Source organism: Eurosta solidaginis, chromosome 2, assembly GCF_040869045.1.
Source record: "Eurosta solidaginis isolate ZX-2024a chromosome 2, ASM4086904v1, whole genome shotgun sequence".
Classification (NCBI taxonomy): domain Eukaryota; kingdom Metazoa; phylum Arthropoda; class Insecta; order Diptera; family Tephritidae; genus Eurosta; species Eurosta solidaginis.
In genome coordinates, this window is record NC_090320.1 from 73,168,882 (window position 1) to 73,186,188 (window position 17,307).

Sequence of the window (17,307 nt, forward strand, 5' to 3'; positions counted from 1 at the left end):
ATTGGGAACTTTTGAATGGCTTTGATGTGGGAATTATTCGGCAATATCCCTGCACGGGTAACAGTGTATCCTAAGTAGTCAATTTCGTCATACCCAAATCTACATTTACCCAGATTTAATTTCAGCGCTCGTAGGGTAAGTCGTTCTAGGACTGATTTTAGAAGGTTCTTGTGCTCTTCAAATCCGGCTGTAGCAACAAGGATATCATCCATGTAGATTATTATTTTCCCATCGTCAATCATATCTCGAAAAATGTTATTAATAAAACGTTGGAATACCGCAGGTGCGTTTTTTAGACCGAAAGGCATTTTTAGGTATTCATCTTGACCGTTAGGACTTACGAATGCAGTGAATTTGATTGATTCAGGGGCCATTTGTACATGGTGGTATCCACTTTTTAAATCAAGGACAGAGAAGAACTTTTTATTTTCTAGGTATTCGAGGCAGTCTTCAATCAGGGGTAAAGGGTAATTATCCCTTATGGTTAATTTATTTAGTGCCCGATAGTCTACACACATTCGTAGCTGTCCGCTCTTCTTTTTAACCAGTACGATGGCGGACGCATAGGGTGAGTCACTGGGTCGTATGACTCCTTCTGTTTCAGTTCCTGCACAATCGATTGCACTTGGCTGCGCTCAGCGTATGAAAGTCTCCGGGGAGCGTAATGGAATGCCACATCGCTGATTACATGTATCTTTATTTCGTACTTATATGGTTCAGGTTCAATGTCAGGGTTAATATAGGTATTGTTAATGAGTCGTCTTAGACCATCACGCTGGCCTTCAGCTAACTTAAAACTAATGCCAACATCTTCTTTGTCATGAGAAAAATCTATGCTAAATATTTCAGGTACGTCAGCGGCAGTGGGATTCTTAGGCTCCCAGGATTCAACGGCATTAGGTTCACTTTCATTATATCGGGCTAACAACAACAGAATGTGCATCAGAACCAGTATCGGATTGTGTCCCTCTAGGAATACCAGGCTCATATCTTAAACCTATTAATTTTTCTTTAAGGTTTTTTTTCAACAAGACCTCTCAATTTAATATTAAAAACTCTGAGGAAATCACGTCCCAAAATAATAGGTATGGTCATGCTCTTATCTGGCAAGATATCTAATTCCATTTCATTTGTTTTGTTTCTAAATTTAATTTTACATTTTACATTGTTAATAATGAATAAATTTTTTCCTCCGATACCTCGTCTCGTGGTTTGAGTACCTTCGGCGGATTCGGGCAGGAGCGATGGTCGTGTCCCATTCGCCAGCACCGAAAACAGGATCCATCTGGACGTATTGGATATGGGCAGTTGGGTTTCGTATGCCCATTGCGCGAACAATTATAACAAAGCATTGGGTTTGACTTTGGCTTCGAAGTGGATTGCTTCGGATTTGTTGTTGTCGGCTGTTTTGCAGTAATTGTTGATTGTCCAGCGTGCGTGCCAGTGATATTGGTGCCAAAGTATTTGTTTTGATATCGGCCTATCAACGGTTTCAATTCGTCCAGTGTACGTGCCGTCAATAAAATTTGAACGTTGGGGATTAAGGTGCCTATGCCGTCGATAATAAAGTCTATTACTTCAGTCTCAGAGATATTGGCACGCTTTGCCAACGCTTGCATATGTAATACGTAGCAGTGCATAGACTCCTCTTTTTTCTTCCATCGGCGCTGCGAGAGCATTTTATAGATTTCTTGGCATAAAACCGCGATGTCAAACCCGGCTACAAGCGCCCGTCTTAATGCGTCATAATTTAACGCTGTTGTAGTTGACAAAAAGACACGTGCCGTCCCTGTTAGGGACCGTCGGAGGGCAAGCAACTTGAAGTTGTCGTCTGCTCCTGACGAGTCCATAATTTCTTCAAAGTCACGAAGAAAATGATGCACTGGAGATACATCATCCCCGTTAAATTTAGGCAGAGCGTGCTCGATGTCACTGAAGTCTAGGCGGCGTCTGATCTTCATGGGACCTCTGCATTCGAGCTCTTCGATCTGCTTCATAAGCTCTAAAACCTCTAATCGTTTCTTCAGGGCCATTATTTCATCGTCCAGGTTAGCGAATATTGGCGTAGTTTGTCTTTTGAGATTTTCAACGGCATTGTCAATTTCAATTGTTTCAGTAGTATTGATACGAACTTCAGTACTGACGGCCGAATAATTATTGGCAACATCAGTTGTATTGACGGCATTTGCAATATGTCCGGCATCTGCAGTATTGGTGACATCGGCAGAATTGGCGGCATCGGCAGAGTTGGCGGCACCGGTAGAGTTGACGGCATCGGCAGAATTGACGGCAGCGGCAGAGTTGACGGCATCGGCAGAGTTGGCGGCATTGGCAGTATTGGAGGCACCTGAAGTATTGGTGTAATCGGCAGTGTTAGTAATATCGGCAGTATTGGATTTAGCGCTGGTCGACTCCGTTGCTTTGGTTCCCACAACATCTGTTAGCAAGCTGCGTAATTGCTGCAAAGTCGCCGATGGTGGGAATTCCACTCCGGCTGCTTCAAGTGCTTTTTCTACGTCTTTCCTTGGATTACCCATAGTTTCTTTTAGAAAAGGTTTAAAATATCTTTAATTTTATTTAGTTTGGTAGGTTTGCCCCATACCTGAGTTGTAAATTTAGATTAAAATGTACTTCAAAAGGTGATGTTACCCGATTCAATCTTATTTTAAATAAACACGTCGTGTCTAGTTAATCGCCAAAACGGAAGTGCCTTCTTCTTTATTCATTAGTCATTTTCTTACATCTTAACGTTAGTTGTTGTTTATGCATTGTTATATTTAATCTACATCGTATAGTTAGCTGTGGTTTTTACATAGTTGTGTTTATGTCGCACCTTAACTTAAAATCTAGATGGCGCTGGTTTACATTAATTTGTAATATTAGAATAACCCAATAAACAATAAGAAAATTATCAAAAATTTTATATTATTTGGCAATTTGATTGTTAGTATTTTTTAGTATTTAACACTATCTTCAAACGTTTATTTTTATAACTTGAGTTCAAAGTTTCCAATTTGAGAGCTATCAAAAAAAGATGATAAAGAATTTTTAAGTACTTCTTTTATATGACAATACCAGAAAAAAATAAAAAACCGAAAAAATTCTCTTTAAACAAAGACACGATCTTATTAAACTTTGATATTCAAATTTTAACATAACCACTATAAACATTTTTTTCGAACAACAATTTTAAGGTGTAACGCACATTATTTTATCCAAAGTGTATTTATTGCTTTCCACCTTTATATTTTTAGTTCCTTATACAAAAATTTGAATATCAAGGTTCAACAAGATTATGTCCTTGTTTATAGGGAAATTTTTCGTTTCGAAGTTTCGTTTAAAGTTTCAGTTCTCTGAATTATCGGGAAGTTCCTTAAAACTCAAAACTTCCAAGTTCGGATGTTTTTTTTTAATTTTCACGATCCCTGGACTACCTAGCGAAAATTTTTTCCCTGATGTTGCATTGCCATGGGATTCTAAAGTATGTTCTTAGTTTCAAGAATCTTGCTCTACGGGAAGTCACTCAAACAGCGGCCGCAAGATTCCACACGTTGTAAATAGATTTTCTAAATATGTATCTATGAAAATCTCGATTCACGTCCCAGCTAGGAAACTCTTTTATCCTAAATTTTAGCATCTAATAGAGCCCAAAGTTTCTTAAACTCGACTTCCCTAAAACTGGAAAGCAAAATTTCTCAGTTCAGTTGATTATTTGAACTTTTTCCCCCCTTGTTGATGTTGTTGTTGTAGCGATAAGGTTGCCCCCGAAGGCTTTGGGGAGTGTTATCGATGTGATGGTCCTTTGCCGGATACAGATCGTGTACGCTCCGGTAACACAGCACCATTAAGGTGCTAGCCCGACCATCTCGGGAACGATTTATATGGCCACATTAAAACTTCAGGCCATCCCTCCCTCCCCACCCACAAGTTCGCCCTAATGTTGCATTGTTCTGGGGTTCTGAATTATGTTCCTACGGGAAGGTACTCAAATAGCGGTGTCAGGATTCCACATTTTGTAAGTGGACTTTCTAAACATCTCGATCCTTGTTCCATCTGGAAATCTCATTTATCATTCGTTAAAGTTTCAGATCTCTGAGTTATCGGGAAAACAAAAATTCCATTTTTTCACGATCGCTAAACCACCTAGCAAAGTTTTTTTCCCTCACGTTAAATTGTTACTATGTTCCGGTGTGTGTTCCAAGTTTCAAGACTCCAGCTCAGAGCTTGCAAAAGTATTCAATTTTGTATGGAAATTGGAAAAAAGCATCGAACGAAACTAATTTAGAGAAAGTAAAAATATGCCTTTTGTTTGATAGCTATCAAGGGTACCCCAAGAATGTGTTTATACAATATGGATATCAAATGAAAGCTGTTGATGAGTGCTTTAGTACAGGGTAGTTTTCATACCTATTGTGACTAGGGTCTCGAGAATAGGCCAAAACGTGGACCCGGGCACCCCTAGAATGTGTTTATACAATGTGGATATCAAATGAAAGCTGTTGATGAATGATTTAATACAGGTTATTTTTCATACCTATTGGTGACTAGGGTCTCGAGATATAGGCCAAAACGTGGATCAGGGTAACACTATGATGCGTTTTTACATTATGGGTATCAAATTGAAGCTGTTGATGTGTGCTTTACTACAGATAATTTTTTATACCGCTGGGTGTCTTGGGTCTTGAGATATAGGCCAAAGGTGGACCCGGATACCCCGAGACAATGTTTATACAATATGGATATCAAATGAAAACTGTTGTTGGTGTTGTAGCGATAAGGTTGCTCCCCGAAGGCTTTGGGGAGTGTTATCGATGTGATGGTCCTTTGCCGGATACAGATCCGGTACGCTCCGGTACCACAGCACCATTAAGGTGCTAGCCCGACCATCTCGGGAACGATTTATGTGGCCACATTAAACCTTCAGGCCATCCCCTCCCTCCCCACCCCAAGTTCCATGAGGAGCTTGGGGTCGCCAGAGCCTCGTCTGTTAGTGAAACAGGATTCGCCGCGGATAGGTGAGGTTGACAATTAGGTTTGGAGAAGCTATATATTGCGCTGGCAACCTGAAGGGTTGCACTACACACCCCTTGAATCTGGTATTTTAGTCGCCTCTTACGACAGGCATACCTACCGCGGGTATATTCTTACCCCCTTACCGGCTGGGGTCAGTGCTTTTGATGAGTGCTTTACTATAGGGTAGTTTTTATACCTATTGGTGACTAGGGTCTCGAGATATAGGCCAAAACATGGACCCGGATACCCCTAGAATGTGTGTGTATTTTGGATATCAAATGAAAGCTGTTGCTGAGAGCTTTTAAGTAATTTTCATTGTGATATTCGATTTAGTCGTATCAACCTGGCAAAACTGATAAATATGCATGCGAAGCCGAAATAAAGACATGAATTAATAATACCCCCATACCTATTTACATACGTCCTATTCGATTTGCCTGAAATTTGGTATATAAGTTTGCCGGGAAGTAGACCAGAGACGGACTGGGACTGGGATTAGGACTGGGACTGATACCGAGACTCGGAGTGGGACTGGGACTGAGACTCTGAATGGGACTGGAACAAAATACATACCACCCTCTGGAACTGGCAATAAGATATGAAGAAGAATGAGAAAAACTTGAGAGAAGAGAAAAGGGAGAAGGAGACTGAGAAAGAGATAGAATGAGACGAAGATGGAGATAGATGACGCGAAAAATACGGAGGGAGGAGTGAATACAAAGATTAGGAAAAAGTGTAGAGAGGCGAGGGCAGAGTTATACGGAAAAAGCTCATTAAAATGTATGCAGATATACCAAATTTAGGGCAGAACAACGTCTGCCGAGTCTGCTAGTTATTTATGAAATATTTGACATAGTTATCCTATACACATTCTTGAACTTTATGTTGTAAATTGAGAATATCCATAGATTTATCAATAAATATTTTATTCTCCATTAGGTTTGGTACTCGTCGAGCTGCGGCAGCAGTTAGCTATAAGGAAGCTTCTGAGGACGAGAAAACCGACTCAGAAGATCTGTTAGAGGTAGAGTATGATGAGAGTCAAGCGGCGGCAGCTGAAGAGGAAGAAAAATGCGAAACAATCGAGCGCATATTAGCAAAGCGTCAAGGTCGTAAAGGTTGTACAGGAAATCCAACAACAATTTATGCCATAGAGGAACAGGGTGTCGATCCCAATGATGGTGCGGATGAGAAAGACCTAGAGAATACTGAAACTCAGTATCTAATAAAATGGAAAGGCTGGTCGTATATACACAACACATGGGAATCTGAAAGAACGTTACGTGAACAAAAAGTAAAAGGCATGAAAAAACTTGATAACTTTGTTAAGAAAGAGCAAGATATTGAATATTGGCGTCGTTATGCCGGTCCTGAAGATATCGACTATTTCGAATGCCAATTGGAATTGCAGAACGATTTACTCAAATCATATAATAATGTAGATCGAATTATAGCTCGTAACGAAAAGCCTGATGGTATGTCAGAATACCTTTGTAAGTGGCAATCATTGCCATATGCCGAAGCCACTTGGGAAGATGGTATTTTAGTTCAACGTAAATGGCAACGTTGTGTAGAACAGTTTGAGGAACGAGAAATGTCCAAATGTACTCCATCTCGACATTGTAAAGTGCTCAAATATCGTCCAAAATTTTATAAGATACGAGAGCAACCCGATTTTCTAGCAGAAGGTCTAATATTGCGTGATTACCAAATGGATGGTCTAAATTGGTTATTACATTCATGGTGTAAAGAAAATTCCGTTATACTTGCCGATGAAATGGGTCTTGGTAAAACCATACAAACTATTTGCTTTTTGTACTCATTATTTAAAGGCCATCACTTATACGGCCCGTTTCTGTGTGTTGTGCCACTAAGTACTATGACGGCATGGCAGCGTGAATTCGATCTCTGGGCACCTGAGATGAATGTGGTAACATATTTGGGCGATGTGAAATCAAGAGAAATGATACGCCAATATGAATGGCAATATGAGGGCTCAAAAAGACTGAAATTTAATTGCATTCTTACAACGTATGAGATTGTGCTAAAGGTAGGTATACATAATTATACTAGTCATATATGTACATGATTCAATCACTAGAGGTTTGTTCTCTAATAACGCAGGGCTTCGACATTCCCCAATTTAAAAATCTCGATCTCTTGCCTTTAAGAAGGAATAATACAGTCCTCCGTACCCTACAGTGAAAGTTGCAGTCGAAAAGTACCGGGATCAAAATTTATATGTGATATCTTTGTCCTTGGTATTACAATTTGAACAAAGGAGATCTGATACGAAAAGAAACCATCCTAAAACACATATGCATACACAGACATTTAAAGCCCGAAATACATTCGACTTTTGCGTCGTTTTGGCGCTGACGTTGCGTCAACAGCTGACTTTGAGCACCCATGAATACTTTCAAAATGCTTCATTTCAAAGTGACACCAGCGCAAGAACAACGCAAAAGTCGAATGTGATCGCGCCTTTAATTTATCGAGCGTTCCATGGAAAATCGTACATTCTCACCGAGTTTCAAATGGAAAAACCTAACTTTTTTTCCAATGTTTATACATTTTAAATATATCACACCTCAACGTACCAAGGAAAATAATTCAAAATTTGTTTTTGGTGTTGTTGTTGTTGTTGTTGTAGCAATGTTCAAATTTGTATTTTGTATTTGATTAAATTTTTCCTAGCACAACGATTTGGCAAAATTATTTTATAGTTCTACTCAGAACAGTGACAGAGAACAAAAGCGAAAATTCAGAAGTATTTCAATAACGTAGACAAACAATAGATAGTTTGTAAACTAAGACATAACGGTTACAATTAGTATCAGCTTAAAAAAAAAATTGGTATAGAAAAATAGAGAAAAAAAAAATTGTAAATCAAATAACCACCACTCATAGTTTCCTCAACAACCTATTTTTTTATTCCTGCATGTCAAATAGCAGAAAAATTCAGAATAGGGGTATTCTCTATAATCTATAGAAAACGTAGAAAGATTTCCATTTTACTGACAAAAGTTTTCTCCATGTAACAATAAAATACATTTATGAAAAATTTTCTACGGTTCCTACATTTTCTATACCTAAGCTTATAGGGCAATCCTCTCTGTCTAGGAAGCTTAGTAACCATAGAAATGATGTCACGTTTTCTATACCAAATATACAACACCCAGAGAGCGTACCACTTATGCAATTAATTTCCTTTCGATCTGAACCTGCATATAGCGCCAAAAGTTAATTTATATCATTTTCTTAAAATGGTAAAGCTTTGATAGAGTTACCCAGAAAGTTTCCAACATTTACAGTGCACCAAAGAACATAAATGTCTACCCCGTGTATTAGCTGATTTTCATAAACGCGCTGTCAATGATAATAAATATTCATTAGCAATTATTTCCTTCATTTCAATTTTCTTCGCTAAAAATTTGTGAAGTTACGAAAATAAATTGTCACAATCAGCTGGTTTAGCAGAGTTACACTGCCACACCGCCATTTTATGCAGAGATAAATGTTTCACAAATGTGTTTTGTTGTTGCATGTAGAAAACTTTTGTATCCCTGTATAGAATCCATAAAAATGTAGGTTTTTCATTTTACTGTCAAAAGTTTACCGCACGCAGCAACAAAATACATTTGTGCAAACTTTTCTAGGGTTTCTGCAATTTCTATACGCCACCCACAGGGAAATTCTCTCAATCTAGGAAGTTAAGTAAACGTAGAAAATATTTATTGTTTTCCAGACGAAATATACAACACTCAGAGAACGTTCCATTTTAAAATTTCCATTAAAATTTCTATTTTATTCATTCAAAAAGTTTACAAGACCTTGGAAAATTCTTGTTTTTAATGAAAAAACCAGTTTCAACGAATGTATTTTGTTTTTTCTAAAAATGTTTAATTGTAGAAAATGCATTTTTTATTTCATCTTGCCGCTAATCACATTTTTTTTTTAATCAAAAGGAAGGTGCTTGTGTGAATGGTAAGTTCTCTGCCTTTAAACTTAGTTTAGATTTGTTTTGTTATTTCAACAAACCTCTCTTAAGACCAATGAAATCAATATCATTATACACCAGCATTCTACGATCTTGTAATAGATTGTACTATCGAAGCTTGGCGCGATTTACCTCCAACGAGAGGCCTGGCTTCGCTTCCAATTTGCGTCGTGCTCCTATTTAATTTTCCCTACAAATCGGCGGAGCGGGACCGGGAAGCTTAGGTCTGGTAGGCGGAACCTATCAGCTTAAAGAAATCGCCAGATATGGAGCCGGATTGTGTGAAGCTTCGGTTGGTTTCGAATGGCAATTTAAAGCTTCTCCAACCCAATTGTCAACATCACCTACCCGTGGCGAATCCTGTTTCTTTAGCAACCGAGGCTCTGGCGGCTCTGAGTTCCTCATGGATCTAGGAAGTTGGTGGGTGGGATGGCCTAAAAGGTTTCGTGTGGTCATACTAAATTGTTCCCGAAATGGTCGGACTAGTACCTTAATTGTGCTTATTACCGTAACGTACCGGATCTGCATCCGGAAAAGCATCATCAACATCGATAACATTCCCAAAAACCTTCGAGGAGTGTCCTTATCGCTACAACAATAACATTAGTACCTAACATAGACTGATGTTACCAGAAGTTTGTTTAACGACCAAACTGAAAAACCAGGACCTATGTTATAAATTAACTCTGTCCCCTTGGCAAATACTAAAAGATTTATAGGACCTATTCCACTTCCTGCTTCTAGATCTGACAGCGGTATTCTCGTAATAGCTGGAGTCTTGTCTGGAAACAGCAGGGCACGGGGTTCAGAATATACCCGCGGTAGGTATGCTTGTAGTAAGAGGCGACTAAAATACCAGAATCAAGGGGCTGTGTAGCGCAACCCTTCAGGTTGCCAGCGCAATATACAGCTTCTCCAAACCCAATTGTTAACCTCACCTATCCGCGGCGAATCTTGTTCACTAACAGACGAGGCTCTGGCGACCCCAAGCTCCTTAATGGTGCTGTGTTACCGGAGCGTACCGGATCTGTATCCGGCAAAGGACCATCACATCGATAACACTCCCCAAAACCTTCGGAGAGCAACCTTATCGCTACAACAACAACAACACTCTTCCTAAGGCATCCGGTTCTATGTACTGGAACGACTCGGGATTTTTCGCGACCAAGGGCTGTCATTTCAGTGTAACCCCATTTAATTTGTTGCGTCCCCCCAGCCCAAAACGTGCTCGATAGTTTCCTCCTCCAACCCGCACTTCCTACATCTGTTATCACTGACCAAGCCTAATTTAAAGGCATGTGACACCAGAAGGCAGTGTCCAGTCAGAATACCCGTCATAAGTCTACAGTCCTCTCTTTTTAATGATACAAGCAACTGTGTGTCTCTAAGGTTGTAAGATCTGCACATAATCTTCGACTTTTTGCAGCTCCTCGCTTGTCTCCACGGCTTTCCCGATTGGTTGATCATGTGCAATCACTGTCCAAGCCTAATTTAAAGGCGTGTGACTACAGAAGACTGTGTCCGGTCTGAATATCCGTCATGAGTATACACACACCTGTTTTTTATGATAGACGTAACTTTGTTAGTCCAATGCACATGATCTTCGACACTTTGCAGCCCCGCGCCCTTCCCGCTAGGTTGATCATGTGTAATCTCACCCAATCTAATGGGGACGTCTATGTAACATGCTTCGAGCGATGCGCCCTTGGCTGTAGTTTAAGCTATTTTCTTCCAGGGTTTCTACTGCTTTGGTTGGTAGTGGCTACTTGCGCCTGAAAAACACTGCAGTGATCTACCAGCTTGTAGGATCTGTTTATTTCCGGATCAGCGGCGTCGCCTTTGGGCCCTTGCGCCAACATCCACCTCATATGTGGAGCCCCTTCGAAGCGCAGATAGGGAATCAGGTAGTCTGTTCGTTCTGTAATTGATGACGCTATACTGCTATGGCCGTATGGTCTGCGCTCAAGCTGCCCAGAGGCACTGAGCCTCGTTATAGTTGTTAGCGCTATGTTTTTTGCCACTAGGTCTGCAGGCGGAATATGCAGAATGGCATACAATGCAGCCATCGGGGCTATTTTCAGGGCTCCCGTAATGCTAATCATTGATAGCCTGCATACCTCCTCTAATTTGTTGAGGTATTGTTTTACTCCATAGTATAAGATAGGCTTTACAATCGCTAATGAGAAAGAGAACAACAACAGAAAAAGAGAGGACGATAAACCCACGTACACCCCATCATTCTTTTGCATACATAAAGTGCAGTCGAGGCCTTTTTCACTTTATCCTCCACTTTAAGCTTCCATGACAACTTACTGTCTAGAAAGCTTCCTAGATATTTTCTGCAAGGTTTCTCCTGCAGGGTCACCCCTCTTATCTTTGGCCTGGTCCAATTTGGGACCTTGTACCTCTTAGTAAACAAGGCCATATCCGTCTTCTCTGAGTTGACTCAACCCCACATTAGATGCCCAGGTATGTATATCCCGAAGCGCCCAATCCATCATTGAGCTAATCGTTGGAACGCACTTTCTACTGGGGACAATTGCAACATCATCTGCGTAAGCTGTAAGTTTGATGGGTACCTCATCGAACCGCCTGAACAGTTTCTTGATGGCAAGCGTCCACAGCAGTGGTGATAACACCCCGCCCTGCTGCGTGCCGCCTTCCACTGAGTTCGTGCAGTCGGAACTGCCACGGGACGTCTCATTATGACTCCTGAACATGAAAGAGCATAACGAAATTATGAACTGGCAGTAAAAAGCACAAGCTGGTCCTCAGTGATATCCACAAACAGGTGTCGGAATTGCCCGGCGAATACAGTACTTAAAGAAAAATACCGAGAACTTGTAGAAGAGGAACGCACTCTCCATCTCTATCTACAATAAACCCTGACATACAAAATGTATGTCTTGCTTGCAATGTGTTCCCACATGACGCCAACCATCTCTTCAATTGTAATGGGGAACCAACGCCTCTAACACCAACCTCCCTATGGCCCACTCCACGTTTAGATTTATCTCTGCCCGAGTTGTATAGACATTAGTTCTGGAGCCAACCGCATGTGTACCATGCAGCTCTATGATCTTATTGGGGAATCTCTATATTAGAGATGTCCCACGTGGCTTTGGTTTACGTCAGGAGTTGTCCTGCTAGTGTAACCGAGAGAAAGGAACCCCAATAAAAAGTTCTCATACACTAAGCCACGAAGGTATGTAGTAGTGTTGAAGAGCTGAGGCCAGCGGTTTAGGGGGCTTATACCCGCGGCAGGTATGCTTGTCGTAAGAGGCGACTAAAATACGAAATTGATTCAAGAGGTTGCCAGCTCAATTTATAGCTTCTTCAACCCAATTATCAACCTCGCCTACCAGTGGCGAATCCTGTTTATTAAGGAGGGCGTTATGTCCTAGTAGGTTCGGGCTAATACCGTAATGGTGCTTGTTACCGGAACGTACCGGATCTGCATCCGGTAAAGGACCATGAACATGAGGAGCTTGGGGTCGCCAGTACCTCGTCTGTTAGTGAAACGGGATTCGCCGCGGATAGGTGAGGTTGACAATTGGGTTTGGAGAAGCTATATATTGCGCTGGCAACCTGAAGAGTTGCGCTACACAGCCCCTTGAATCTGGTATTTTAGTCGCCTCTTCGACAGGCTCCTTCGGTGAGTGTGCTTGTCGCTACAACAACAACAACAACAAGCTGAGGCCACTAACTAAAACATTCGTTTTATTTTCTAGTTTTCTCCTTGTGGTGCATATTATACGTATTATTATTATTTTATTTTTTTTTCAAAGTGCTTTTACTTTATTTGACTTGAACTGGTATTTTTAAAAATTTTATGATCGAAATAGATATACTGTGAAACATGTCGTTAGCTAAATTTACCATGACCTTAACCAACATTTTTGGAAACTGTTTTTCGCAGATTTTGATGTGATCTATTAAAAACACCCTCACTCAAATTTCAAGGTGCTAGTACCAATAAGAATGGAGTTATGCCACTTTTAAAAAGCTAGATCTGAAAGCCGTGAATATTAAAATAAATAATAAATAAATAAAATGTAAGGCGCCATAACCTCCGAAGATATTTTAGGCCGAGCTTCTCTTCCAATTTGCGTCGTGCTCCTTTTAATTTTTCCTACAAATTGGCGGGACGGGATCTACTTGGTTGTGCCAACTCCGAACAGCATCTTTTCATAGAAGAAATACACTCGGAGTGCTTGCCAAACACTGCCGAGGGGCGACCCCGCTAGAAATTTTTTTTTATAATTAAAATAAAAAACCTTGTTTCTGAAATTTTGATTTTGCTTTGCCAGGGGCGTGAACCCAGGATCGTCGGTGTGGTAGGCGGAGCACACTACCATCTAAACACGGCATTACATTAAAAAATGTATCTTGTAAATCTCTTCAAAGATTTTTCTCCTGGGAGGGAAGCCGCACTCATGCGATGTTTGATATTTTGAGAAACACGACGTTTAGAATTTGGTTGATAATATTATATTGATTACGATTTTTTACTACCTTTATAGTCCCTTTAATGTTTGTCCCCTCATTTTCATACGAATTTTCGACCCACGGAAAATTCTTTTTCGGTAACTTCCCGTTGAGCTAGACACTTGATACTTAGAACATAGTTCAGATCTGGGAGACATTGCAATGCAAGTGAAATAAAAAATCCGCTAGGTGGCGCACCGATCGAGATATACAGAAAATTAATTTAAAATGGAAATTTTGCGATCAACTTTTAACTAACTTCTCGGTGATCCAGACACTTGAACCTTAGCACATAGTTTGCGAGTCGATGGCACTACAATTCGTGGAAAACAAAATGCCGCCAGGTGGCAGACGAATCGAGATAAACGAAATTCCCTGAAAAAACGCAGGGAATCTTGCAATCGATTTTTGAATAACTTCCCGGTCGCGCGGCCAGACAGGAGTCAAAATGGCTGTTTGTTCGGTTTAATCAAATTAACGACTGACTCTTTAATACATATTGAAAGTTATGTTACATCAGAGAAAAATTAATAATAAGAAAGAATGAATGAATGAAGTAAAAGGCGGAGTAAATAGATGCTTTGTCAGATCAGAGCATGTTAGCGATGACACCGGTGAGCTGGAGATATGAAACTTGAGCCGTAAGTCAGCATCCGGTGACAATGCAATATTTTATCAAAAAAAAAAAAAAATTCCGCTAGGTGGCGCATGAATCGAGATATTAGGAAAATTAATTTTAATTTGGGAATCTTTCAATCCATTTTTAACTAACTTCGCGGTTACCTTCAGACTTGTAACTTAGCACGTAGTTCGAGGTCCGGTGACAATACAATTTATAGAAAACAAATTTCCGCTAACTGGCGTGCTAATTGAGATAACTACAAATCCCTGAAAAACGAGGGGAATCTTGCGATCGATTTTTGAGTAACTTGCCGGTGAGCTGGAGACTTGAAACTTGGACCGTGGGTCAGAACCCGGTGACAATGCAACATTTGATCAAAAACATTCCGCTAGGTGACGCATGGATCGATATATTAGAAAAATTAATTTTGATTTGGAAATCTTTCAATCCATTTTTAACTAACTTCCCGGTTACCTAGAGACTTGTTACTTAGCACATAGTTCGAGACCCGGTGACAATACAATTTACAGAAAACAAAATTCCGCTAGGTGGCGGGCTAAGTGACATAACTACAAATCCTTGAAAAACGAGGGAAACTTGCAATAAATTTTTGAGTAACTTCGCGGTGAGCTGGATATATGAAACTTGAGCCGTAAGTCAGAACCCGGTGACAATGCAATAATTTAAAAAAAAATTCCGCTAGGTAGCGCATGGATCGAGTTATTGAGAAAACTAGTTTTAAATTGGGAATCTTGCAATCGATTTTTAACTAACTTCCCGGATATCTAGAGACTTGAAACCTGAAATATGGTTTAAAATTTGATGACAGTGCAAAGCTTGATCAAAAAATTTGAGCTACGTAACGCACAAGTCGAACTATTTAGAAGAGACCCGGTGACAATACAATTTATAGAAAACAAAGTTCCGCTAGGTGGTGTTCTAATTGAGCTAACTACAAATCCCTGAAAAACGAGGGGAATCTTGCGATCGATTTTTTAGTAACTTGCCGGTGAACTAGAGACTTGAAACTTGGGCCGTGGGTCAGAACCCGGTGACAATGCAACATTTGATCAAAAAAATTCCGCTAGGTGACGCATGGATCGATATATTAGGAAAATTAATTTTGATTTGGAAATCTTTCAATCCATTTTTAACTAACTTCCCGGTTACCTAGAGACTTGTTACTTAGCACATAGTTCGAGACCCGGTGACAATGCAATTTACAGAAAACAAAATTCCGCTAGGTGGCGCGCTAAGTGAGATAACTACAAATCCTTGAAAAACGAGGGAATCTTGCAATAAATTTTTGAGTATCTTCGCGGTGAGCTGGATATATGAAACTTGAGCCGTAAGTCAGAACCCGGTGACAATGCAATAATTTAAAAAAAATTCCGCTAGGTAGCGCATGGATCGAGTTATTGAGAAAACTAGTTTTAAATTGGGAATCTTGCAATCGATTTTTAACTAACTTCCCGGATATCTAGAGACTTGAAACCTGAAATATGGTTTAAAACTTGATGACAGTGCAAAGCTTGATCAAAAAATTTGAGCTACGTAACGCACAAGTCGAACTATTTAGAAGATTAGGCCGTATCTTCATGGCTAGCCTCCTGAATGTTGCAGGCGTTGTAGAATTCCACCTCGTTGAAGGCCCAACTCAATGCACGTCCTTGCATACTTTTAGGCGTACCCGACTTTCACCACGATTCTTTTAGACTTTCAGGCGTATGCGAATTTCACCACGATTTTGAGCTGTGCAAATTAATTAGCTGACATCCGGGGGTGGAATTCTCTTGTTATCATGCAAGCTGAAATTCTGTTGTTTTCGCCAGTGTTGTCAGCGAAAATTCCACTAATTCTCTTAAATCTTGCTATTTTGAACAAATACATAAAGAAAAGAATTTCACTTAGGAATTACTTAAATTACTAATCAAAGTTGCAATTGCCTTTTTGTAGGCAGTACTAAAAAAATTTAAAATAAAAAGATGATAAAAAAATTTTAAGGAATACCTTTATATATATGGACCAACAAATAGAAGGCAATTTTTCCTTTAATACAGACATAGTCTTGTTGAATTTTCACTAAAAAACCCAAAATCCCAAAATTCATTTACAAGACTATTGTTAAATTTTTTTAGTCAAAATTCAACAAGACTATGTCTGTATTAAAGGAAAAATTGCCTTCTATTGTTTGGTCCATTTATATAAAGGTAGTCCTTAAAATTTTTTTTATCATCTTTTTATTACACTCAGCTGAGCAGAGCTCACAGAGTATATATTAATTTTGTTCGCATAACTGTACCCCGTAGCGGCGTAAACTAATCGAGATAGAAAAAAAAAATTCATTTAGCCATGTCCATCAGTCCGTGAACACGATAACTTGAGTAAATTTTGAGGTATATTGATGAAATTTGGTATGTAGGTTCCTGGGCACTCATCTCAGATCGCTATTTAAATGAACGAAATCGGACGATATCGAAAATTTCGAAAAACCGAAAAAGTGCGATAATTCATTACCAAAGCCGGATAAAGCGATGAAACTTGGTAGGTGAGTTGACCTTATGACGCAAAATAGAAAATTAGTAAAATTTTGGACAATGGGCGTGGTACCGCCCACTTTTAAAAGAAGGTAATTTAAAAGTTTTGCAAGCTGTAATTTGGCAGTCGTTGAAGATATCATGATTAAATTTGGCCGGAACGGTACTCCTATTACTATATATGTGCTAAATAAAAATTAGCATAATCGGATGACGAACACGCCCACTTTTTAAAAAAAATTTTTAAGTAAAATTTAAACAAAAAATTGAATATCTTTACAGCATATGAATATAAATTATGTCAACATTCATCTCCAGTAATTATATGGTGCAACAAAATACAAAAAAAAGAAAATTTCAAAATGGGCATGGCTCCGCCCTTTTTCATTTAATTTGTCTAGAATACTTTTAATGCCATAAGTCGAACAAAATTTTACCAATCCTTGTGAAATTTGGTAGGGGGGATTCTATGACGATAACTGTTGTCTGTGAAAATGGGCGAAATCGGTTGAAGCCACGCCCAGTTTTTATACACAGTCGACTGTCTGTCCTTCCCCTCGGCCGTTAACACGATAACTTGAGTAAAAATCCATATATCTGTACTAAACTTAGTTCACGTACTTATCTGAACTCACTTTATCTTGGTA

General features: G+C 39.6%; 1 protein-coding gene across 2 annotated transcripts in view; it reads left to right on the forward strand.

Annotated features, from left to right (window-relative positions):
• Positions 1–17,307, forward strand: part of Chd1 (chromodomain-helicase-DNA-binding protein 1) — a 78,990-nt gene that overhangs the window by 37,090 nt on the left and 24,593 nt on the right. For both annotated transcript variants that reach the window (XM_067765709.1, XM_067765708.1), the window contains exon 4: positions 5,953–7,063. In XM_067765709.1, coding sequence (XP_067621810.1) covers positions 5,953–7,063 — 1,111 coding nt within the window. The remainder of the gene's footprint in view (positions 1–5,952; positions 7,064–17,307) is intronic.